We start from the raw sequence: 24202 nt of genomic DNA, 5'->3' as shown, positions 1-24202 counted from the left end.
CTCATTTTGTAAATATTGTAGTATTTTATTATGGTCTAGTATTTTTTATCTTAATACGCTGCTGCCATCTATGAGCCCTAGGGGGCTCTCCAGGGCGAGAATCTTCCTTCAATGCTCTATTGATTCGACAAATGATTGCCTCCCATTGAAGATCATAAACGATAAATTTTATTTCATTATTGTTGTTTATTACACGTCTCTGTGGAAAACTTGATTCTAATTGGTCGATAGTATCCAATCATCGGTCGGTTATTTTTGAATAACGGCCGAATATGATAAATAACGACGGACAACCACTTCTCCGGCTGGTTTCACATCCCTCATATCACTTCGCCTACATGCTAATGCTAATGCTATCAGGTGGCGCCATCTGGTGACACTGCATAGAAACTACAATGGAAGAGTAAATAGGTTTGTTTTGTTTTTTTGGTAGCTAATGACGAGTGACTTGTCAAGAAGCCAATCTCAAAAAAAGAGTCGAACCTTTCATCACTTCGCACTAAGACATAGTAGTTTTAAAGTAATTCCAAGTTAATATTCCATCTCAATGTGTTCATTTAATCAGTGAGTAGCCGTAATAAGGTAATAAGTGGGATAACGTACAGCCAGCTGGTGGTTATCACTAAATAAGCCCCTTCAAAATGATACAAGAGCTTCTGATCACCCTGTTGGGGGCTATTTTGTGATAATGGCCGCCTCTTCATCATCCCATACATATCAAGTTGAGCTGCATACATTTTGGTGGAGGACAGATTAACTTGGAATGGCATTTTTGGGACCTGGTTAAGAGAGTGTTTATGAATAGATTTAATTCTATATGTCCTCTCTCCCCGTGTCTCCCCCTCTGTCTCTCCTCCCCCAGTCCGGCCCCATGCACAACAAGGCGTCCCCCCACACCTTAGTGATGGTGACCGAGCTCCCCAGCAGCGGCTTCATGGTGTTTGAGCTGGAATCCATGCTGGCCGACATGGGCTTCCCAAAGCAGCTCGACCACCTGTATGTCCTGCCTGACCAGCGCATGGTACGTAGTGATGCCTCCTGACCACCAGGTCCAATCTGGGTCCCAGGATGAGAAGTTGGATTTTAGGATTTGGATGTTGGATTTCTTACATTCCGTCATATGCTTGGAAAATGTATTGTATTTGTTAAATTCCTTATTAAAGACACAATGGGATGGAAAAGTTAGTCTGTTATTTGTTTTTGATTTAATTTTTAACAAACCTCATGTTTTGTTTTAGTTTTTATAACAATGGTCCTTTCTCCTGCTTGGTGTCCAGGCCTTTTTCGGGCTGATTCCCAGAAACAACGTGAAGAAAATGCTGGCAGCGTTCGAGGGACCGGTTACGGAATTTAAAGGAGCAATGCTACGATTCCACGTCCCCAAAGCGGATATCCACACCCCGGTGCGTAAAACGAGATAAAGCTATTGGCTACATAGCTAGCAGTTTGGGTGTATGGTGAACGGCCATTTTGAAAATGTTGCTTTATAAAGACTGTTGGTGTTCTTTTTTTTTTCAGGTGAAGTTCTTTGAAACTCTGCTGAACTGGGGCGACATCGTAAGACACACACACACATTTGTTTTGCTGTTTACTTCCTGGTTTGATTCTCTACTTCCTGTAGTTTTGTTAGTTTGATTGACCCCTTCCTGTCTACCTCCTGGTCTGAACGTCCACTTCCTGTCTCCAGACCTATGACAAGGCGATGCTGAAGGACCGCCTGGTGTTTGTAAAGAACATTCCTCTGGGTTTGGAGCAGGAAGTCCATAACGCTGTGATGCTGGCAGGACCCGTCAGCTTGTACCTGCCACTCAAGAACCATGTACTTGTGTACACACACACACACACACACACACACACACACACACACACACACACACACACACACACACTTAATATATGTACAGATTTTTATCTATATATAATTTTATATTGACTTACATCCTACTTTTGTCAGAATGTAAATTGTTGGTACAGAGGTTAATTGTTTTTTTGTATATTGTCAATACATATCGATCAATTGATTGTCTGTTGTTCAATTTATATTTATTGGCAATTTACGAGAAAGATTGTGTATGCGTGGTTCCAGACTGTGACCATATAGTCTTATTTTGCAACCATTTTTGGAAACAGTGCTAGCTACTCAATTTTATAACTGCGAGCACCAGCGTGGCTTGCAAATATGCTGTGTTTTATTATTTGTGTGTGTGTGTGTGTGTGTGTGTGTGTGTGTGTGTGTGTGTTTGTGTGTGTGTGTGTGTGTGTGTGTGTGTGTGTGTGTGTTCCAGATCTTCGTCCTCTACTCGACGGTAGAAGCTGCAGATCATTTCGGACTCTGGGTCAGCAAGTTAAAATTCAGCGACAAGATGGCGATCATTCGCTCCCTCTGTGAGTTCATCCCCCTGAACAGAGCCCCCTGGTGGACCCTGAGCAGAATCAGATTTCTAAGCTTATTTGTTTCAAATTAGGGGTCCAGTCCCTGTATTTTCTTTTTATCTTTTATCTTCTTTTTATTTTCGCCGCAACGTGCGCGCATGCAAATGACGGAGCACACAGGTCACGTGATAGCATTGCAGTCTAATGATTGGTCAACAATCGGGACCTCATTTAATGGCTGTCTTGGGTCTGACAAACCCACAGACAAAATGAACGAGATGTGTATTCGGGGCAGTTACAACGTGGCGTGGTCCAAGTTTGATCCAGATCGTTTCATTATGGTGGAAGAAGTTTGTGATCAACAATCGCAACCTCACCAAGATGGCGCCACTCACAGATGTATGCTGCAGCGGAGAAGTCCTTACGCGCATGCGCAAGTTGATGGAGTAAACAGATCACGTGATAGCACTGCAGTCTAGTTGATTAGTCAACAATCACAACCTCACCAAGATAGTGCCATGCACAGATATTGTCACGATTGGACTTTAACTTTAAAGATGCAAACTCTTAACCATACGAAGTCACAAAGTGGCGGGTAGTGTTTTATTACTATTAACCTTTATAATGTTTGCAAGAGGAATACTCAACTTATTTCCAGAAGACAATTGGATTAAACAATGCGCAACTATTGAACATGATTATAATATATATATGTTCTGAAGACAACTGACAAGCACCAGAGTAGGTTTTACAACCCCCCCCCCCAATAACACCACTGTCAGAATTTATAGACATTCCAGCGCAGTTAGTTGCAGCGTAGGAAACCCACCCACAGCCGCAAACGCCATCCCATCATAGACGGCGAGATCATTTACTTAGCACCACCTTGCAGTATTTATTGTTACACTAATGTTGTTGTTACACTAATCTCTGTCGCAATGTAGCTTGAATGTTATTCGCCCTTGTAAGTCGCTTTGGATAAAAGCGTCTCATAAATGACTAAATGTAAATGTAATGTAATAGAATTACACTGTAACCGGGCCAGAACGAATGAACTTCTGCAGTCACAAAATACACCGGAAGAGAGAGCCAAAGCACACTCGTCCATTGAACTTTAAGGGCTGACTACCCTGGACCCTGCGTATTGCTGCCTGCAGCTGTATTTAGCTTTTATCCTGATTGCTGTTATCATTTTACTCCTTGCCGTTTTTCGGCCTGAAAGTGTCTGGCCCGTGACAACCACCAAATCCACGGACAACCGCCATTCGTTGGACTAATCCGGTCACGATAATACTGGTATCATTTTGAATATGATAAAAAACAATTCTTATTGTGTTAATGGAAATATTCCGACTATTATAATATGCCGACGTCAGGGATGGCCATGAATACTCAATTTGGACATTCGCGTATCGAGTCACAGAAGGCGTTTTTGCACCATGGGAAGTTCTAAAAACCTTTGGAGGAACCACCCCTTTCTTTTGTGTCCGCACTGCATGATCCAGGAACGATTGAACTGTGGGTGTGACGGTATACTGTTTGAAGGTATACTGCAGTATCAAACAACCACGGTTCTGAACCGTAAGCCTTTCCCTGTATTTCTGTGTCCACGGTATAAATCCATGTCGCAAAACATGTCACCTTTAATTCACCTCATCTTGTGTTGCCGCCGCGCCAAATGTTGTAATAATCCATCCAACGAGTAATTTCCCCAAGCGTCGCGTTCCGGCATCAATGTATAAATGTGTGTGTGAATGTGAGGCACGTGTTGTAAAGCGCTTTGGGTGGTCCCAAGATTAGAGGGGCGCTGTATAAAATGCGGTCCGTTTACCAGTCCAATATTTTATGACGCGATGCTTTGTCACTTCCCACGCGTGCATCTTACACAAGTGTAAACAAAGATGGCGGAATGCGGCTGAATTGATGTAGTCTGATCCTGGCATCACGGGAACTCGGTGAACTGTAATACGCACCTAACACAACTTAACTGGACCCCGTGTATTGCTGCCTGCAGATATATTTATTATTGTTATTATTCCCAGTGCCTGCTGGTAAACTGGAGCTGGCCGTCCCTCCAACTGGGAACCAGTCCGTCCCACTGGTCCTCCCTGGTCTGAAGCCTCCGTTCTGGATCCCCATGAACAACTTTCCCTTCAGCTTCGCCACGGCAACACCCATGTTCAAAATCCCTGGTAAGGAACCCTTGAAACCACTTAATACCCCTAAAAGAGTCTTAAAACCTCTTTAAAGTGGTGTAAATGGGGTCTGAAAGTCACTTTCTTCTCTCTTAATTTTGCTTCTTCTGATCGATTGATTTTTATCTTTTATTTTTCTTCTTGGCTGACCCCACCACTAACAATAGCAACAGCATATACAGGAGCAGATGCATATCCCAAATAGCATGGGCAGTTGTTTCTTTAATTAAACAAAAAAACAACAAAATAATCCCACTGATTTCCCCTCAAAGTTGTTTTTCAAATATTTGGCCTTAAAAGTCATTCGTCATCAGATTTCATATTAAATAAAGTCTAACCTGGGAGAGAGTCTCCCAGTTCCATGAGAATTTGTGTTAAAAATATGAAATGTAACTGTGATACTTGCCAACACTGAATATAAAATGTACATCAATATGAAGATGATATATTATTTTATTATAATATTCTGAAATGATTGTGTCAAGTGTCTTCTGACAGTTTTCGTTTGTTTGTTGTCTCAGACGTTCAGACAGTGACTGGAATGGAGGACATGGAGGTAAAGTCTCTTTCAATCCCTTTTTTCCGTCTTTTGGTTTTGCTCGTCTTTTATTAAGGGATTTAAATGCCGGTATCAAAGGTCCTGTTTCATTTGATTATTATTTTAACCCCAAATGCTTCATTGAAGAGGTAGTATATATTTCTATGTAAACTGTTGTTTTAACATTTAATTTAAATTGATCAAAATTGGCAAATATCTCAATTAAAACTCACCTGAGATGGGTAAATATTATATTAAGGGTGAAGTCCACAGGCGGGTCTAGATTCAGATTAGATAGATCAAGACAGACAATCAGATTAGATGGATAGATGCTCACCCAGATTATATAGATATTTTGATTAGACGGATGGATCAGATTAGATGTTTAGATTCATATCCTGAACCAAGCATATTTTGTGGGGGGAAAAATATATTGAAGCATGTAAAAAAATAAGACATAAATATGTATAATATGAAATGTATGTATACACTTTACATCTCTATCTCAATATCAACAACTCCCTCCTCCAGCAGGTTGGGGAGCTGACATCCCCCCCCACTGTTGTCATGGCGACCGGCCTGCCCCCTGGTTGCTACGCTCAGCAGGACCTCGTGCATCTGGCCTTGCCCTTCTGGAGCGACCGGAGGCCCGGCAGCGTCTTCTACGAAGCGCTGGGGCTGCCACTGGAGAGGAGGGTGGGGACTGCACACACAAACACACATTCTGTTATTATGTTTTTATTATTGTAATTATTTTACACGTTAGTGTTATTGTAATTATTATGATTTTAATAAATTATTGATATTATTACAAGTGTTATAATTGTCATATATTATTCTAACTATAGGTGCTATTATGTTACCAATATCTTATTAATATGTTATTATTATGGTTATTGGAACTATTATGGGTCCAGCCTGCAGGGCTATTATTTTTCTCCTTGACAATTTTGGGCTGAAAGTGGCTGGCGCACAGCAGTCACTGAAGCCATGGACATGAATGAAGTGCCGGTGGATTTGGAGCAGTTCAGACATATTGTGGTTCATGTTTGATCAACATGAATCTATATTTGGAGCAGGAATTGGTGAAAACATTTGCCAATGTTCGGAAGTAGCTGAACTTTGGCGGAGCGGGATATTTCTTACACGTTTTTGGCCGTGACTCAGGAGTTCATGTGCTAACTAGGACACAATTTCACACAAATTCCTAATAGTATGAAATTAAGCGATGACACTTTATATCCAAAAGGTCAACTTCACTGTGACGTCAATATGTTCCGCAGAAACACTTTTCTGGCCTTCACTCCATGCCGTGACTCAGGAACAGATTGTGACCACATTTGACATTTGGTGGGATACTGAACTGGTGACACTAATGTTGGGCGCCTGTGTTGATTGTTTTCAGTCGACCTTCTGTGCTGCTGGGTTGAAGACGTGTTTCCCCAAAAATATACTTCATACCTTTATTAAATTCCCCCAAAGTGTCAGACATTGATCTCAGCGGCAACTGGACTGGTTGGCGGAGGCATACAACCTCCACGCGGTGGTTAATCCTACTTTTTTTCTCCTCTCTCCTCTTCCTTCCTCATCCCTCCTTCAGGCCTTCTTCTTCTTCCCCAACTGGAACAAGTGCTGTGACTTCGTCTCCTCTCATCTGCAGAATCCCTTTTCGGTGCGAGGAAACCAACTGACGTTGCACTTCCTGCTGCAGCCGCTCGACTACACCAGCGACGAGGTACACACACACACACACACACACACACACACACACACACACACACACACACACACACACACACACACACACACACACACACACACACACACACACACACACTCTCTCTCTCTCTCTCTCTCTCTCTCTCTCTCTCTCTCTCTCTCTCTCTCTCTCTCTCTCTCTCTCTCTCTCTCTCTCTCTCTCTCTCTCTCTCTCTCTCTCTCTCTCTCTCTCTCTCTCTCTCTCTCTCTCTCTCTCTCTCTCTCTCTCTCTCTCTCTGGAAAAAAGTGCATTTTTTTTTTCATAATTTATAATTGAATTTGTTGTATTTTGATTCTTTAACTTTTGTGATTCAACAGATGTTCCTCAAGGTTTGGACTTTTTTAAACGCGTAACTTAAAAATGGTTGCGTTCCTCGTTTCCTCCCAAACTGTGAGATTTACAGTGATTGATTAGAGTTAGAGGTTTTAAATTCCTCCCTGTGTTGTGTGTTGTGCCTTGCAGCTGAATATTTCAGTTTGTATTTTCTCTTTTCTTTTCTGCAGATATCGGTGTACAAAGCTCTGCTTCCATTGACCGCCTCAGTGAGTTCGATTTTTCATAAAATGTTTTGTGTCTCATAAAAAAAAGAGGCTTGTTGGTGTCAACCTCTGATCATCATATATCAAGATCAATGATTTATTCCACGACTGTGGAATACTTGATTCTGATTGGTCGATAGCGCCAATCAGTGGTTTGCTGCTTCTGAATAACGACCGCTGACCTGGTAATAATGCCTGTTGCCACGGGCAACCACTTCTCCGCCTGTTTTCACCTTGTATCACTCTGCCTACATGCTAATGTAAACGCGAGCTCGTGGAAGACTCAGAGATGATGCGTGGAAATGTCCAATTTCACATTAACAGTTAATATTTCATCGTTGTCTGTAGACGTTTAATTGAAGAGCAAATAGTTTGCTTCATTATGGACTTTTTCATCGCGAAAGTTATCAAATAATTTCAAATTTATATTCCCTGTATTATTTTATTTCTTAGCCTTAGCTGTGTAATATTGTACAGCTAACTGGTCATTCTTGCAAAATAAACCCTTTCAGAGTTTAATCGGCCAAGTACATTTTGACATTACATTTCACTGCCTATATGTGACGAATAAACCTCTTGAATCTTGAATATGCAAAGAATTTACCACCGAGAGGATCGGTGCTTTGCTGTACAGACTGTCTAAAGAAAAATGGCTCAATAGACCAAAATCGAGAGAGAGTGTGTGTGTGTGTGTGTGTGTGTGTGTGTGTGTGTGTGTGTGTGTGTGTGTGTGTGTGTGTGTGTGTGTGTGTGTGTGTGTGTGTGTGTGTGTGTGTGTGTGTGTGTGTGTGTGTGTGTGTTTAAATAACAAAAAAAGATGGATGAAATGTGATCACACTGTAAGGGTTATTTTTGACCGGCTGGCTGTATGTACCTTTATCAGTGCCGTTGTGATGAATATTCTTATCATAAATGACTCCCCTGTTTCCAGGCCAGCGACCCCACCCAGGCCAACGCCAGCGAGCTGCTCATTGTGGAGGTGCGGATTGTGAGCTTGGACATCATCCAAACCATTATCACCATGGCAACAGCCGTTGGAACGGTCGTCGGCTGGCTCCCGCTCGCCAACAGGGTACGTACCTACATTGTGGGGTGATGGATGGATGGATACAGATAGAATATTTATAGATGGAACATTAGAGGGTTGAGGTTAGAGGGTAGAGTGTCACTGCAGCTTGCATAAGATTAGCCACTAATAATAATAAAGTAATAACAAAAAAAGAAAAATAGCAAATACTGCAATTAACCTAATCTAACCTGAAAAATCGGCAACAATAAACCTAACATAAGCAATGAACAATGAAAAATAAAACTGGCTATTGCAATAACCTACTGATGAACAATAAATGAAAACCTAAGAAATGAACATAAAGCAATAAAATCAACAGAAAAAAATCAACAAACGAGAGCAAATTGGCAACAAACCTTCAAATGAACTATAAGATAAACATTTAAAGATACAATAAACTAACAAGTAATGTTATAGAAATTCAAGGGTGGCTTTAATCTGCAGTTTGTCAGTGGGTGGTTTTAAATATAGGGGCAGACAGACGTTGGTTTTACTTGTACAAGTGTGGGATCAGAGATGTGCTCAGGAGCAGCTCTCTGAGACGAACAGTTTATTTTCAGGGAGTCAGTTCGACATCACAGATACAGAGAACATAACAGTCAGCTTGACATCACAGGTGCAGAAAATAATTTGTCAGGCCAAGATAAGGCAAGCTTTGGGGATGGGGCAAGCTGTTTGGCAGGAACCCAAGGGAGGACACAATCTAAAAGGTTTGTGAAAGAATTAACCCTGTTCGCTTATATAAAAGTGTGTGACTGGAAGCTCCATGAAGTTGTATTCTTCATTGTGTGTGTCCATGTATGTTAGTGTGATCACATGGATTTAGATATGTTAACAACAGTAACAATAAAAATAAACCTAACAATCTGCTCTCTCTCTCTTTTTAGGTGATCGTCCAAATGTCGGCGCCGGGTGAGGTCTACAATGCCATGCAGGCGTACAACGGTGTCCAGGGATTCACCAAAAAGCTGCAGAGAAAGTTCAAAATGTCTGATCAGTACGTGTCCACTCGGTGGCTCTTATACTTCTACTGTGTGTCCATGACCACGCCTTCATCCTCCGCCTCTTTCTCTCCAACAGGTTCATTCAGGCGGTCGGAATTCAAAATCCCTTCAAAAAGTGAGTCCACGGATCTTCTGTCGTTTTCCGTCTTTATGATGATTTTGATGCCAAAGGAAAAACTAAAAGTCTGAACAGTCGACACTAAAAGACTCATTTTAGTTATTGGTTGCTGGAGAAATTCTCCTGCGTCGTCGGTGAGGTTCATATGCTCGTTACAGGAAAACGAAACCGAGAGTATTAAAGGTATTTATTCTGCAGAATAAAGAGAAAGATAGTCATGCTTCAAAGAAGTGTTCTGATCAGTCTACCTCTTCTTTTCTTGAAGAGGCTTTTAAAGTCATGAGAGGTTGTGTCCCATTCTGTGACGAGCCATGTGATTGGCCGTTGTCTTCAGTAACAGCTGAGAACATGTTTTAACAAAGAAAAACATTGAACACTCTTTGTGCCGAGAAAGCATACATTGAGTGTTTTCACAAATGTTCCTTTTACAATCTAGAGGGGCAACTTAAACATTTGTGACAGTGGTGTACAGGAATGTAAGATCTCCTGTTAAAGAGTCGGACGTCACCAAACAAACATATGCCTTAGCATTTAGACATCACTCGGTGGGAGAATTATATCATTCATTAACATTGATCATCATTTATCTCTCACATGGTGCATAGGCGGAACCAATATTTGGGCAAAGTGGTTGTAGGTGCATCTAAAGCGTACTTATTTCTAAATTGTATAGTTAGAGTTTCAGTTGGGTTGTTTCATGAGGTTTGGCCCAACTGGTCGACGATTTAGTGTGAAGGGCTGTACATGGACAAAAGGTATCTCAGCCATTTTCCTTCCAACGTGAAAATGCTCCTTTTGTTATTTGTCATTAACGCCTCCCTGAAATCCGGCACGGTTCCCACCAGCTTCAAAATGGCCTCAGTCCCACCGGTCCTACAGAAGCCTGGTCTCAACCCTGACAAACCCAACCACCACCGCCCGATCTCCAACCTTTGGTTCCGAAGAAAAATCCTGGAACGAGCAGTTGCTGCCAAACTCCAACAGCACATGTCCAACCATAAGCTTCAAAAACCCCTTCAATCTGGATTCAGAACTCACCACAGCACGGAGACCGCCCTCATTAAAATCATTAACGCCCTCCTCATTGCTGCTGACGCAGGCTACATCAGTATCCTCATCCTCCTTGACCTCTCAGCTGCCTTTGACACAGTCTCCCACACTGTCTTCCACATCTGGCTACCTTGGCCTCTCCGGTACAGCACTCTCCTGGTTCCAATCCTATCTCACCAACAGGAAGCAGTTTGTCACTATTGGAGACTCCTGCTCCTCCCCTGGCCCAGTTGACCAAGGTGTGCCTCAAGGCTCCGTGCTTGGGCTCTTCTCAACTGCCTCCACTACATCAAAGTCGGCGTCATCAGACCTGCTCAAACTCAACAATAACAAAACCGAACTCATGGTTGTGGCTCCTGAGGCGCTGCTCAGGAAGGTTGGAGATCTGCTCCTGGTTGTTGATGGCTGCTCTATCTTCCCATCCCCCAAAGTACGCAACCTGGGCGTCGTCTTCGATTCAACCCTTTAATTTCACTCACACATCAAGTCCAGAACCAAATCTGCCTTCTTCCCCCTCAAGAACATCTCCAGACTCCGCCCGTCACTGTCTGAGTCCGTGGCAGAAACACTAATCCACGCCTTCATCACCTCCCATCTGGACGACTGCAATGAAGTCCTGTCGGAGGTTCCAAGCAAAGCCCTGGACAGGCTCCAGTTTGTTCAAAACTCTGCTGCGAGAGTTCTCACCCGCAGCAAGCCCTGGCAGCACATCACCCCCACCCTCATCCATCTCCACTGGCTCCCTGTCAAAACCCGTATTTCCTACAGAACCCTACTATTCACCTAGAAATCTATGCACAGTACCTAACTGACCTCCGCCACCCCTCCGCCCCGTCCCGGAAGGTGCGGTCCTCGGACACGGGTCTGCTCTCCACCTCCAGCGCTAGGCTACAAACCTTTGGGGACAAAGCCTTCAGTGTGGCAGCCCCCACCCTCTGGAACTCTCTCCCCACTGACATTGAAAATACTCCATCCCTGGCCACCTTCAAAAACCTCCTCAAAACCTACCTGTTCAACGAGGCCTGCTGCTCCTGACCCTTTTTGGTTTATTTTTTTCTGTTCTTTATTTATTTCGATTTATCTCCCCTGTCTTGTTTTGTTTTTTACATTTTAAAGTGTCCTTGGGTTTGTGGAAGGCGCTATATAAATCCCAGTCATTATTATTTGGTTATTTATTTTTAATATTAAGCGTATTTAATCCTGCAGACAAAGTGGTTATTTGGTTTGTTTGTCGTTCAGACCAGCCACCAACCAGTCAGTGATAGAGTGCTATTACTATTAGCTATAGCTTTTGTCCCCGTTCCTGGTGGTTGGACTGGGAACAGGATGAAGCAGGTGCTGTGAGTTGCCGTTTCATTCTTGTAATCCAATCCTAATCTGATCGTTCTCCTTTCAGTTCTGACAGCTTCAGGATATGTGTGTTAGGATATGACATCAATTCTCTGGAATTTAACCGGGAACCTTCCAAGACCAGCACCACCCTGGTGCCGCAAAGGCCCGCCGCAGGGTCCGGTGAAGCAGGAACTCAGCCCCGTCGCAGATACTAGCCAGGCAGGTAGCCACCTTCCGCAGCGTCCGGTCAAGCAGCATACCAGCCTCCTGCAGCTCCGAGCACACCCGTAAGCCATCCTACTGCAGCTCCTATCGGACCAGAAAGCAAGCTCGCCACAGCTCCCGGCCTATTGGAAAGTCAGGCTGCTGCTAGCCAATCGGAAGGGCGGTGGATTCTGCAGCTCCCATCCGATCCAAGGGGCAGGATCCCGCCAACATTGACACTGACCAATTGCCGGATGGCTCTGCTTCCCCTGCTCCCCTGCTCAAAATCTGGGAGAACCAAGGAGGAGGTTAAGCCGCTGGAGCCTTTACAGAAGGGAGGAGAAGGAGGAGGTGGTGCCGGTGGTGATATCCCAGAGGAAGAAGCTTCTGCTCCACCCACACCTTCCGCTACTAGCCGCAACGTGTTCTATTATCTGATTATTTATTACTCTTATTGTGTCTGCGATTTGTCATCACAGGTTGGCCAAGACGAGCCAGGAAGACAGCCAGGACAGAGAGGTGAGGCTCAGGACTCGGTAGAGGTGGAGTAAAGGGAGAGTGGAGCTGGAGTAAAGGGAAAGTATAGGTAGCATAGAGGGAGTAAAGGGAAAGTATAGGTAGCATAGAGGGAGAGAAGGCCCGCTGGTGTCTTGTTGTTCAGTGTTAAATTGACAATCTACCTCTCTCTACATCTCTCTACTCTACGTGGGGAGAGGGTGGATCAGGAGGCTGAGTGGGTCGTCCAGTATCCAGAGGGTTCTTGGTTTGATATCCTGCTCCTCCTGGAAGCACGTCAAAGTGTCCTTGAGCAAGACACTGAACCCCTAACTCTGTTTGTGTGTGTGTGTGTGTGTGTGTGTGTGTGTGTGTGTGTGTGTGTGTGTGTGTGTGTGTGTGTGTGTGTGTGTGTGTGTGTGTGTGTGTGTGTGTGTGTGTGTGTGTGTGAAGTAGGTGAATGTGAGGCACATACTGTAAATCGCTTTGAGTCGTAGGACTTGGAAAGCGCTGGACAAATGCAGTCCGTTGAGTCCCCTCCCTCTTCTGTTGCCTTACTCCACCTACACAGACTTCTTTACCTCTTCTTTACTCTACCTCCCTTTGTTCTTCCTCTACCGCCTTCTAGTCTACCTCTACTTTTCCTCTACCTCTACTCCTCCTCTCCTCTACATCTATTCCTACCTTCCTCTACTCTGTAGGAGGAATGAGGGAATTTGTGATTTACGTCGATATCTTGACTAAACGAACAAAACCAAACGTACAAATTTAAACGTTCGCAATTAACACAGAACATATAAATAAACACAAAATCAACACAATGACCTCATCAAACTTTCCCGCTCCCCTCCCTCAGGCCTGCAGTTCCAGGGGCGTCCAGCAGGAGGCGTCCGAGGCAAACAGGAACAGTGGGAGCCTCCGTCCCTCCCCCCTCTCCCCCTCCTCCAGAGGCTCCTCCCCCAGCCAAGGAAAGGTCGAAAGCCCTGCCCCCAAAAGAGGCCGGCGCCAGCAGGAGGACAGAGAGGTAAGCCATTACATTTAATGATTACATTTAATGATTTCTGCAATAATTGAAGGACTATATAATAAAATAACACTCTAAAATATAAACGTCCAAGTAGTAAATAAATTACTAGAATTTAAGGCTTTGATTATCTTTTTTTTTTTTTGGGGTATGAAATTGGTGCTTTCAATTTTTTTAATTAAATAAAAACATAAGGGATATTAATGATGTCATCAGAACTCGGAGGGCGGGGGGATTATAGAAATGTAATTTAAAATGCATTTTAGACTTTATTAATACTTTTATTCCTTTTAATGAACTAGATGCATCAATCAGATCCTTTTTCTTTCTTTTTTCATTATTTTTCTTTACGACTTTAAACACAAGCTACTCGCCTGGAGCTGTAATAACACTTCTTTAATAAGTTGGGAGAAACTAATGTGTTTTTTTCAGTCAATCAATCATTAAGCCAAACTCATCAGTCTGTTACCTGAAGTGAGTGGTTCGTCTCTCTTTCATGGACCGCTTGTAATTACCTCAATCTAAATACCACAAAACAAGAACCTTGATTTAAAAAAAAAAAAAAAAAAAAAAAAAAAAAAAAAAAGGCCTTTATTTCTTCTTAAATATTTGGCAAAGGTGATATAAAGAAATGGGGAATAAAGAATGAAATAATAGCTAATCAATAAAACAGGTTAGAAAAGCATTAACGGGTACAAAAAATCATCGCTGATTTGGCAGTAATGGAGAGAGTGATTAGGGATATAATAAATGGACAGAGGTTGAATATAATTCTAAAATCTATTCTATAGACACTTAAAAAGACGCAAGAACAAAAGACCACCGGAGAACATGTCCCAGAACAACGTCAGCAGAATACTCAGTCAGAACTCAATAAGAATTACGCGATGAAAGAAGCATGAACTCGACAGCGAGAGGAGGTGGAAATGGCTTTCCTCCACATGAAGAAAAAAAAATGAAAAAATTGTGAACTCTTGACTCAATGTTGTTCATTGAGAGTACCCGTATTTCCTCAATTAGTGACAGGGCTTTTATTTACCTCAACTTCCGTCTAGGTGCCGTTCTCCTCAAAATAAATACATCTAAAATAGACTTGCATTATTTACATTTATATATTACATTTAGTCATTTGGCAGACGCTTTTATCCAAAGCGACTTACAAGGGAGAATAACATTCAGCTACATATTTATTTTGTTCCAGAGATCTGTCTCTCTCCATTACTCAATCCACTGTCCTGATCAAAGGCAGAATGTCCCTTAGCTTAAAATGTTTAATTTTAACATTAAAACATATCATACAAGTAGAAACTAACGAAAACAACAGATCTAAAATATAAACACAATAAAACCAGCACAGGAACCGCACAGGGAGCACAGCGCTGGAGGAGAAAAATCCCACACACACAGTTTATAGAGAGAGTGAGTACAGGTTTATATTTGAGATGATGTAGTATATATAAAACATGCTTTGAATGTTGCGGCTTGGGAAAAAAACAAGCATGTTGATACGGGAAAAGGAGGAGGTTGAATGACCCGGAAACGGTGGAAGTCCGTCCGTCCCCCTGCCATGACGCAACGGCATTTGGACGAATCGCCACAAGGGGAGTTCTAAGGATGAGTGAAAGACGAAAGACAAAGTTTGCCTCTGTGGCTTGTGCAGAGAACACAGCAAGAACCCTCCCGTTCAGGGGCAGCTTGAGGAGGTTTGTTATAGCAAAGCTGGATGGTAATACCTCTTCAATGCAGAGGCGCTGATCGGAAGTGCAGGTAACGTCGTTGGCCATTCGGCTAATTTTTTACAGTAATTATTTACTTGTGATATCGGGTTGCTGAATTACAAATTAATTAATTTAGAATTAGAGGAAAGCTGGATGGTTTTAAGTAAACCAATAAAATGAAAAGTTCTAAAGTAAAATTTAGCAAATAAACCAAAAAGGACTTTGGATGATGGAGCTCTGGGTATAAAGGAAACGGTGGAAAATTGCCCAGGAACACTCTTTGACAAAATGCTAGTCTGCCAATTTTATCCCAGGTGAGAAGGGGGCATGTCTTTGAGCCAGTCCAAGGGGGGAGGTCACGTCTCTCCGTCTGGGGGCCGTTTTTATTTCACAATCCCAATTTATTCAACTTTTTAAGTATTTATTTTAGAAGAACATTTCACACACTTCTTCCACCAGTCAGTCCAGTGATGATGAAACATAGTAACTAGACTGTGTCCCAAAATGTAATGATTTTTGGGGATTTATGATTAACATCCAGGCATTGCATACCATTTAACATAGCATTCATGATAAATTCAGTGAAGAATAAACATTGGTTAATAACAACTTGCCTTAACAAATGAATACTTGTACTATAAATTAAAAGAAAAATATATTCAAACACAACACTTAATTTCAGGGAAGGAAATACACAACACGGTATGTGAATCAGATACTTTGTCGGGAGGTACTTCTTATCTTGCCACTTGATGGCAACCAAGGTCCATGAAGAAATACATTGAAACGAGGGCGTGGGGATCTCCACCATTGGTTGGTGTAGAACGATGCACTTTTTAGTCTCGATTAAACATTGGATAGAAACATTTGTAGTTTAATTATGAATTGATAAAGAAACCATACAGTTTGGTGACAGATTAATGTAATTAAGTACTCATGTTGAGACCTTTCTTTTTTAAAAACAGAATCATTGTGGAGTAGGGGATGGATGAGGCATTTTGTGTGTGTGTTTTACGAAGGGGCACTGAAGTTATCAACTCAAAGGTTGTGAGTCACCATTTTTTTTCATGGGATGTTCAGACTCAGAGTCTGTGGTTGTGCCTTTGAAGTGTGTATTGCATGTCTGTCAGAATGAAACGGCGGAGAGAGGGGGTCGAGTTTGTACTAGGGCCCTCCTGTGAATCAGTTGAGGGATTTCACATCTAGTGGTTAATTGTCTTTCAGACAAGGTTTTCAGGTGAGTATTAATTCATAGTTTTGGGATAAAGTCCAGAGTTATGAAGGACTGTTTGCTACATACCCCAAATCTGTGTTAGATTTGTCAAAAATTTTGCAGAAACTGCCATTAAAAAGTCTTGAATGGAACTTGTTGGTAACCGTGGTAAAATGATTATGATACTGCAGTTACAGCAGCTCAGTGAGGAATGAAAAGTAACTACAGAAAGTACTTAATTTAGTAAGTAGTGGTATATACACTAAATACATAAACACAAAATTAAAGTACCTACCTAATAGACGACTTATATTATGGTTGTCTAGTATATAATAATAATAATAATAATAATAATGATAATGATAATATTATTATTATATATATAAGTGTTTACCATGCTCAGAGTAGTTATCTAACAGTTTGTTTTCCTCAGGGTCACAGCAGCACCAGGGTGACGAGGAGTCGTAGGAACAGAGAGTCTCCACCCAGAGAGGTGAACACACACACACTTTGAGACCCGATCGAGTGCCACCGTCAATTTCCAAATGATTCAAATGTCCTCTCCCTCAATTTGTTTTAAATAGAAAGGGTCACGATATGATGAGTTATGGATGCATTGACATGACATTTTACACATTCGGAATTGCTACCAACTTTCACTTAAAAGAATATTGGTGCCTTCACAGGACATTTTTGAGAAACTACCATTAGTATTGTGGATATTATGACAGTTGATTGGAACAGCTAGAACAGACAATGAAGTTCAGAAAAATGCATTACTTTTCTGTGATGCTCGTTTCAAACCACCAATAATTGGAGGTTGTCGTCGGGCTGAGCTAGAACCGGGGCAGACGTGAAGCGGCTGTTAAGTTCGTTCAGTGTGGTCTCGGCTGAATTGGCGGTAGAAATTGGCGAAGTCGAGGAAGCGTTGAAGTTGTTTCCTGTTGTTGGGGTTGGCCACTTGGCCACAGCAGCCACCTTCCCAGGGTCCATCTCCATCCTCCCTTGGCCAATAAAGAAACCAAAAAATGACACAGATGGGATATGGAAAAGGCACTTCTCGGCCTTCACAAACAATCGGTTCTCCAGGAGGCGCTGCAGGACCAGGCATATGTGCCTTTTGTGTTCGGTGGAGGACTGCGAAAAGATCAGAATTTTGTCAAGATAAACAAAGACAAACAGGTTAAGGATGTCCTGGAGGACATCACTGATTAAAGCCTGGCAAACCACCAGGTCATTGGACAGGCCGAAGGGCAGGTACAGGAACTCAAAGTGTCCGAGCGGGGTGTTGAAGGCGGTCTTCCACTCATCTCCGTCGCGAATGGGGACCTAGTGGGAGGCATTGCTGAGGTCGAGCTTAGAGAAATGGGTGGCCGCCCAGAGGGGGCTAAGGGATACTTATTTTTTACCGTGATGTCGATAAGACCCCTGAAGTCGATGCAGGGGCAGAGGGTTTTGTCTTTCTTGGCCATGAAGAAAAAACCCGTGCCCAGTGGTGACGACGAGGGGCTGATGATCCCTGCGGCGAGGGAGCCCCGAATGAAGGTCTCCATGGCTTCTCGCTCAGGCCGGGAGAGGTTGTATAGTCGACTGCAGGGGAGAGGGGCGCCTGGCAGGAGATCGATTGCACAGTCATAGGGGCGGTGGGGACAGTGCACCCTGTTTACTTTAAACCCGGCCCAGGTCCCGACATTGTTCCGGGACCGAGGACAGATCTGCGATTTCGGGGGAAACTGGAGGAGGGTCAGATGAGGGAGCCGAGGCGGAACGGAGACAGTGGCAGTGGGTGCTGCACGCAGTAGTACTACCGGTGGTCCAGTCTATCTGGGGGTTGTGGACCCGGAGCCAGGGATAACCCAGAACCAGGGGGTTTTAGGGAGAGTCGATGAGTTGAAAAACCATGGATTCCCGGTTTTTCCCGGACAGCAGCAGCTCGAGGGACCGTCTGGTGCTCTGTCCGGGTCAGGTGTAATCCAATTCCTTGACCCCCACGGTACAATAGAGATGAAGGGGTGTCAGGCCCAGCTGGTGTGCTACTCCCTTATCTTAGAAGCTCTTGTTCCCTCCAAATCTATCAGGGCCGAAAGTGGAAGAGTCTGTCCCCCTCCAGCAGAGGGCGGAAGATAGCAAAGGACGGGAGGGAGGGTTGGAAATGGTCCGGCTGGTATGTACCGCCGCTGAGTTGTCGGACCCTCCCGACCAGATCGGGCAAGTGGCCCGTAGATGTCCAGGCCGACTGCAGTACAGACAAGAGCCGGTCTATATGCGGCGGGCTCGTTCCTTGGAAGATATCCGAGTGCAACCATTCTGCATGGGCTCTGGCTTAGGGTGCTCTGGAGACGTTTGGGAATCGCCGACGCTGGGGACCGGGGCGTGACCGGCCAGGCGGGAGGCGTGGGCTGGAACCCCGCCCCCCTCCCACACCGGCGCTAGCAGAGCCGGTTGTCTAGCCGGGTCATCAGGTCTACCAGCTGGTCCAGGTCGGCGGGCTCATCAAGCAGGTCGTTGTTCAGGTTGTGCTGAAAAAAATGTCCTGAAGCACTCCGTCATTCTCGCCGCTCTCCGCGGCCAGAGTCTGGAACTCGATGAAAGGTGCGGAGACACTGCGGGGCCCCTGATGGAGAGAGAGGAGCCTCTTTGCTGGGAAGGAGGGGTCCAGGTGTTGGGTGGATGGACGGGGGAACGAGGCTGGACGACTTGGATGGGAACGACTTGAACGAGGAGAGGAAACATGCAGGTTAAGACAAGGACGAGATACTTGGATTACTCTTTAGACTTCTTTAGACTTTGAGGGAGCCAGGAGAGATTCAAACTCGAGTAAGTTAGCTGACGATCTGGCGACGAGTGAGTGGAGAGCCAGGGAATAAATACAGCGGTTGATGATGATGGGTCTCAGGTGTGTGTGGAGTTTGCCGGAGGAAAGAGCAGCAGATGAGGGGAGAGCGGCCCCTAGTGGCACTAGGAAGTCCAAATGAAATACAAATACAACATTTTACTATATTGAAATATTGGAATAACAAAAATACAGCCTAAAATATGACATTTAACTGTATCGCAATGTTATGATAGCCTTAAAGACAACATTTAACTCTAGCAATAGAATCTGAATCAGAAATATTGTACTTTGCCAAGTATATTTGCACATCCAAGGAAAGTCACTTGGTGATGTAAGCAAAAATATATATATATATTGAACAAGAATTACGTAAAATATGAATTAACAAATATTTCCGATATTACAATACGCAAATGCTGCCTTAAACACAACATTTTTACTGTATCGCAATATTGCGAAAACAAATTACAGCCTTAAAGATGATATATATATATATAGCAAATAACTATACAGTGGTACCTCGATTTATGACTGCATCTTCTTACGACGAATCCAAGATACCAGTAGCGATAGTTGCGAAAATTTGTATCGACTTGTGACCGACTGCTCCAAGATACGACCGTGGAAATGTGCAGTTGGTGCGTCGGCGGCCAGTCAGCAGTCAGTCAGCGGGCGACCTACATCGTGTGTGTGCACGGAGTTCGTGGCTTATCGATATTTTTTTTTTATATTTTCTGTGTGTGTTTGTGCTGTGTATTTTGTTTATTTTCACCCTTCATGATGAGTCCTAAGAAGAAGGATGATGGGAAAAAGAAAAGGCAATGACTCCCATTGAAACTAAGAAGGAAATCATAGAAAAATATGAGCGTGGTGTATATGGGAAAAATTGCTTCGACATACGACTGTTTTAACATACAACCGTTCTTATAGAACAAATTACAGTCATAGGTACCACTGTATAACCAAAATCCCAGACAACAACTAGTCTCCGTATCGATGTTGTAACGCTATATCTCTCAGTTCTAGTACAAACTGGCTGAGTGTCCGCTACAGGACAAACAGACGCTCTACCCAGGGGTCGAGCCGTCTTCTTCCCAACTCGTATCTTGAATGAAAGAAATGTCAAAGTTGCAAACGACAAGAGTCAGACATTCCTTCATCTTCTTCACCATCTCTCCGCATCGCCCTCGTCTTCCTCAGAGCTCAAGGCGTCCCAGGGAAACCTCCCCCGCCGAGATGAGCCACTCCTCCCCCAGCAGCAGGACCAGGCGAGGGCGGAGCCCGGCTGCCAAGGCTTCCAAAACAGAGGAAAGAATAAAGGTAAAGATGGAGATGAACGAGGGAGCATGGAAGATAGTGAAAGTCTTTGTGCTTTAGAATTATAATAAAATATTCCTGGGAATTACGATTATGATAATACATTATGTGATTTAGGTAATATGAGTGTCATTCATATTTTGATATTGATGTTATGTTTAATATTGTAATAATACTATTGTTATAATAATAAGAGTATAATATTAATGAGGATAATAATGATGGTAGTAAAAAAAAAAGTCTGTTGCCAAGTTCTACAATATAAAAAAGGATAATATTTAGGTGCTTAATTCATTAGATCCTAGGAACTTATTACTGATAGATTAAAACCACATAGTGCTTACTGGATCCCAAATGAATTTCCAAGTATTGTCTTATGACCAAATTATTAAAATCTGATTGTGCCTATTGGATTCAAAACACATTTCTGACTTAATACCGATTGGTGAAAATTAGATGCTTATTGTAGTGTAGTGCTTATTATATCTTAAATTAAACAATAATTATTGACAAATTTTCTATATCATTGATATCTTGTCTTCCCTCCTCCCAGGGTTCAACCAAAGACGACGTTGATCTTGACCTCAGTGAGTTTGTCACCGTGGACGAGGTCGGCTATGTCACTGACTCCGCCCCTCTGCCCAAATCGACCACGCCCCCTTCAGACACCACAAAAGCAACGACATTGACCCCTGAGGAGGAGACACACAAGGAGTTTCCGTCTGCCGGTCAACCAGTCAAAACCATCACAGAGGGCGTAGTGGCGACGTCCGATCACCAGGTGTTGCCAGAGGCCACAGCAAGGAAAACTGCAGAGTCACAGACAAAGATTGATGAGACAGCACACACAACAGATCTCCAGCGTTCGAAGGGAGGGGCTGAAGGCTCGACTCCCCCAGAGAAAGATGGAGATGTAGAAAACCAGAATGGAGGCAAAGAAGTGCCCAGAGAAGTAGACCAGAATATGAACATCAAGGAGGAGGGCGATGGAATGAAAATACAGGAACAGGATGAACAAATGAGCAGTTTGTCTCCCGTTCATCCCGAGGTTCTTCCAAGTCATGGTGGTTCTGGAGGCCTGCAAATCACACTAGAAACCGGTCAACTTTCGATGAGCGACAAGGCCAAAAGTGAAATAAAAACTGAGGCTAAAGCCGTTCTGGAAGATCAGCCGATAGTTTTGGACCAGGACAGGATCTGCATCAATGACAAAGCCACAATAGAGCAGCAGCCTGATGAAGAAATGCTTTTACTGGAAGACACAACAGCTACAGATGAGAAAATGCCGGAAGAAGGTTCTCTGGAAGTTCTGGATTCGGTCTGTGAACAAGCTTCAGGAAGCAGAAAGGAGTCGCCTCTTGATCTTCCTGAGGAACAAGGCAATGGGCGTCGAGACACAGCGGTGAACAAAGATGGCATTTCTGAAAAAGAAGCCTCTCAGATGTCTGATTCTGCAGACGAGCGAAAACCGACAGAAACTGAAACATCAATTGACCAGAGGGATGAAGAGGAGAACGTGGAGGATGTCTATCACGTTATAGACTGTGTGGAAGACCTGCTATCTGCAAACCTCTCAGATGAAGATGTGAAGAAGAAACAAACTGGACCCGCTCCAAAAGGCAGGAAACCGGCAAAGGAGGGCCACCAATCTCCCAGGAGGTACACCAAAGCCACGAGGAAGAGTAAGACCTCCAAGGGAGCGGTTGTGGAGCCTGAAGAGGCGATTGAGGAAGAAGACTTTCAGATTCTAGACTCTGTAGAGTGCGAGCCCACCGAGGATCCCTCCACCGCCCCCGAGGGAGGGTTGGGAAAACCGGAGGGAAAAGGAACGCTGGCCGAAGTTGAAGCCCAGCCAGAGGAAGAGGAGGAGGCAGCATTTCAGGTTGTGGATTCCGTGGAGGACGAGCCCGCCGACCATCCCGCCACCAGAAGGTCCACCAGGGGTAAGAGGGGGAGACGGGCTAAAAGGGCAACTCAGAAGGACGAGACAGAGAAAACCGAAACGCCACCACTGAAGAAGATGCTTATCACCACTGAAAGTCCAGGTCCTAGGAGGAGCGGCAGGAGGAAGGCGGACGTGGTTGCCAAACCCTCAGAAGAACCACCAGCGCAGACGCATCCTATGGATGATGATCTGACCTCCACAGGAAGTTCTGCTGCTGCTCCTTCTCAACGGAGGAGTAGCAGGAGGAAGACGGGGGCGGCAAGTTTGGCACTGTTGTCGGAATCCGAAAGTCCTTTGGAGTGTGAGGAGCCTCTGTACCAGGTCGTGGATTCAGTGGAGGACGAGGGTTCAATCACCGCCACCCCAGGAGAGTCGGAGCAGGAGCCGACAAGAGGCGAGGCCAAAGAGGAAGAACCAACGAAGGAGGAGAAGGAGGAGAAGGAGGAGAACCAGGGGGAAGACGAGAAGGAGAACCAGAGGGAAGACAGCGAAGAGAAAGAGACGGTGCCGGGGGCCTTGGGGTCCAATGAGGATAACGCCCTGGTGAACCTTGAGGAGGTCAGCGACGAAGAGGAGGATTACCCCGACGACGCCGCTGAAGAGGAGGAGCTGTGCAAGAAGCAGAATGTGGCCAAAGAGAGGAGGATGGGGGAGGAGAGAAGGAGCAGAGGAGATGGGGAGAAGGAGAGGAGGGAGGTGGAAGAGGGGCTGGTGACTCTGGACGAGGTGATGGAGGATGAGACCGGAGAGGGGGATGACCAGGGAGGGGAGAACAGCCCTGGAAGGAGAGGAAGAGAAGGAGGCATGGTGGATGGAGAGATTCAGACCTTGGTCACCCTGGATGAGATTGTGGGGGAGGAGCCAAGCCCTTCGGAGCCACGCCTACCTAGCCAGGACAACCAATCAGGAGACACATTCAACCCTGAGGTGAGAAGGAACTCAGAAGTACATAATAAGTAGCACATAGTAAAATCTATATAGTCCCCTACTCCCTCCATAGCAAGGAGGTGCATTCTGCAATATTTTGGGTGGCATATATATGTCTTCTAAATTGTTTTTTTTAGGAGAGGGAGAGAGGGAGCAGAGGAGATGGGGAGAAGGAGAGGAGGGAAGTGGAAGAGGGGCTGGTGACTCTGGACGAGGTGGGGGAGGAGGAGACCGGACAGGGGGATGACCAGGGAGGGGAGGAGAGCCCCGGAAGGAGAGGAGAAGAAGCCAGGGGGGAGGGGGAGCTTCAGACCTTGGTCACCCTGGATGAGATTGTGGAGGAGGAGCCAAGCCCCACGGAGCCACGTCCCATTGAGCCACGCCCACCCAGCCAGGACAACCAGTCAGGAGACACTGGTAACCCTGAGGTAAGAATGAACTTAGAAGTACATAATAAGTAGCATATAGTAAAATCGATATAGTTCACTCCTCCCTACATCGTAATATCTATATCGCTTACTTCTCCCCACGTAGTAAAATCAATAT

The 24202-nt window shown here is 44.4% G+C and overlaps 1 protein-coding gene across 1 annotated transcript in view; it reads left to right on the top strand.

Annotated features, from left to right (window-relative positions):
- LOC307247451 (uncharacterized protein) overlaps positions 1 to 24202 on the top strand; it is a 35758-nt gene that overhangs the window by 5791 nt on the left and 5765 nt on the right. The window contains exons 7-25 of the mRNA XM_080023604.1: positions 863 to 1021; positions 1278 to 1403; positions 1519 to 1557; positions 1688 to 1819; positions 2286 to 2385; positions 4416 to 4565; positions 5090 to 5124; positions 5638 to 5802; positions 6707 to 6841; positions 7369 to 7407; positions 8336 to 8476; positions 9361 to 9470; positions 9554 to 9592; positions 12661 to 12700; positions 13533 to 13700; positions 17065 to 17124; positions 20668 to 20787; positions 21338 to 23656; positions 23794 to 24084. Of these exons, the coding sequence (XP_079879730.1) occupies positions 863 to 1021; positions 1278 to 1403; positions 1519 to 1557; positions 1688 to 1819; positions 2286 to 2385; positions 4416 to 4565; positions 5090 to 5124; positions 5638 to 5802; positions 6707 to 6841; positions 7369 to 7407; positions 8336 to 8476; positions 9361 to 9470; positions 9554 to 9592; positions 12661 to 12700; positions 13533 to 13700; positions 17065 to 17124; positions 20668 to 20787; positions 21338 to 23656; positions 23794 to 24084 (4368 nt within the window). The remainder of the gene's footprint in view (positions 1 to 862; positions 1022 to 1277; positions 1404 to 1518; positions 1558 to 1687; positions 1820 to 2285; positions 2386 to 4415; positions 4566 to 5089; positions 5125 to 5637; positions 5803 to 6706; positions 6842 to 7368; positions 7408 to 8335; positions 8477 to 9360; positions 9471 to 9553; positions 9593 to 12660; positions 12701 to 13532; positions 13701 to 17064; positions 17125 to 20667; positions 20788 to 21337; positions 23657 to 23793; positions 24085 to 24202) is intronic.

Source organism: Zeus faber (genome assembly GCF_960531495.2).
Source record: "Zeus faber genome assembly, chromosome: 22".
Lineage (NCBI taxonomy): Eukaryota > Metazoa > Chordata > Actinopteri > Zeiformes > Zeidae > Zeus > Zeus faber.
The sequence above is the reverse complement of the archived record's forward strand: the minus strand, read 5'-3'. Positions and strand labels throughout refer to the sequence as shown.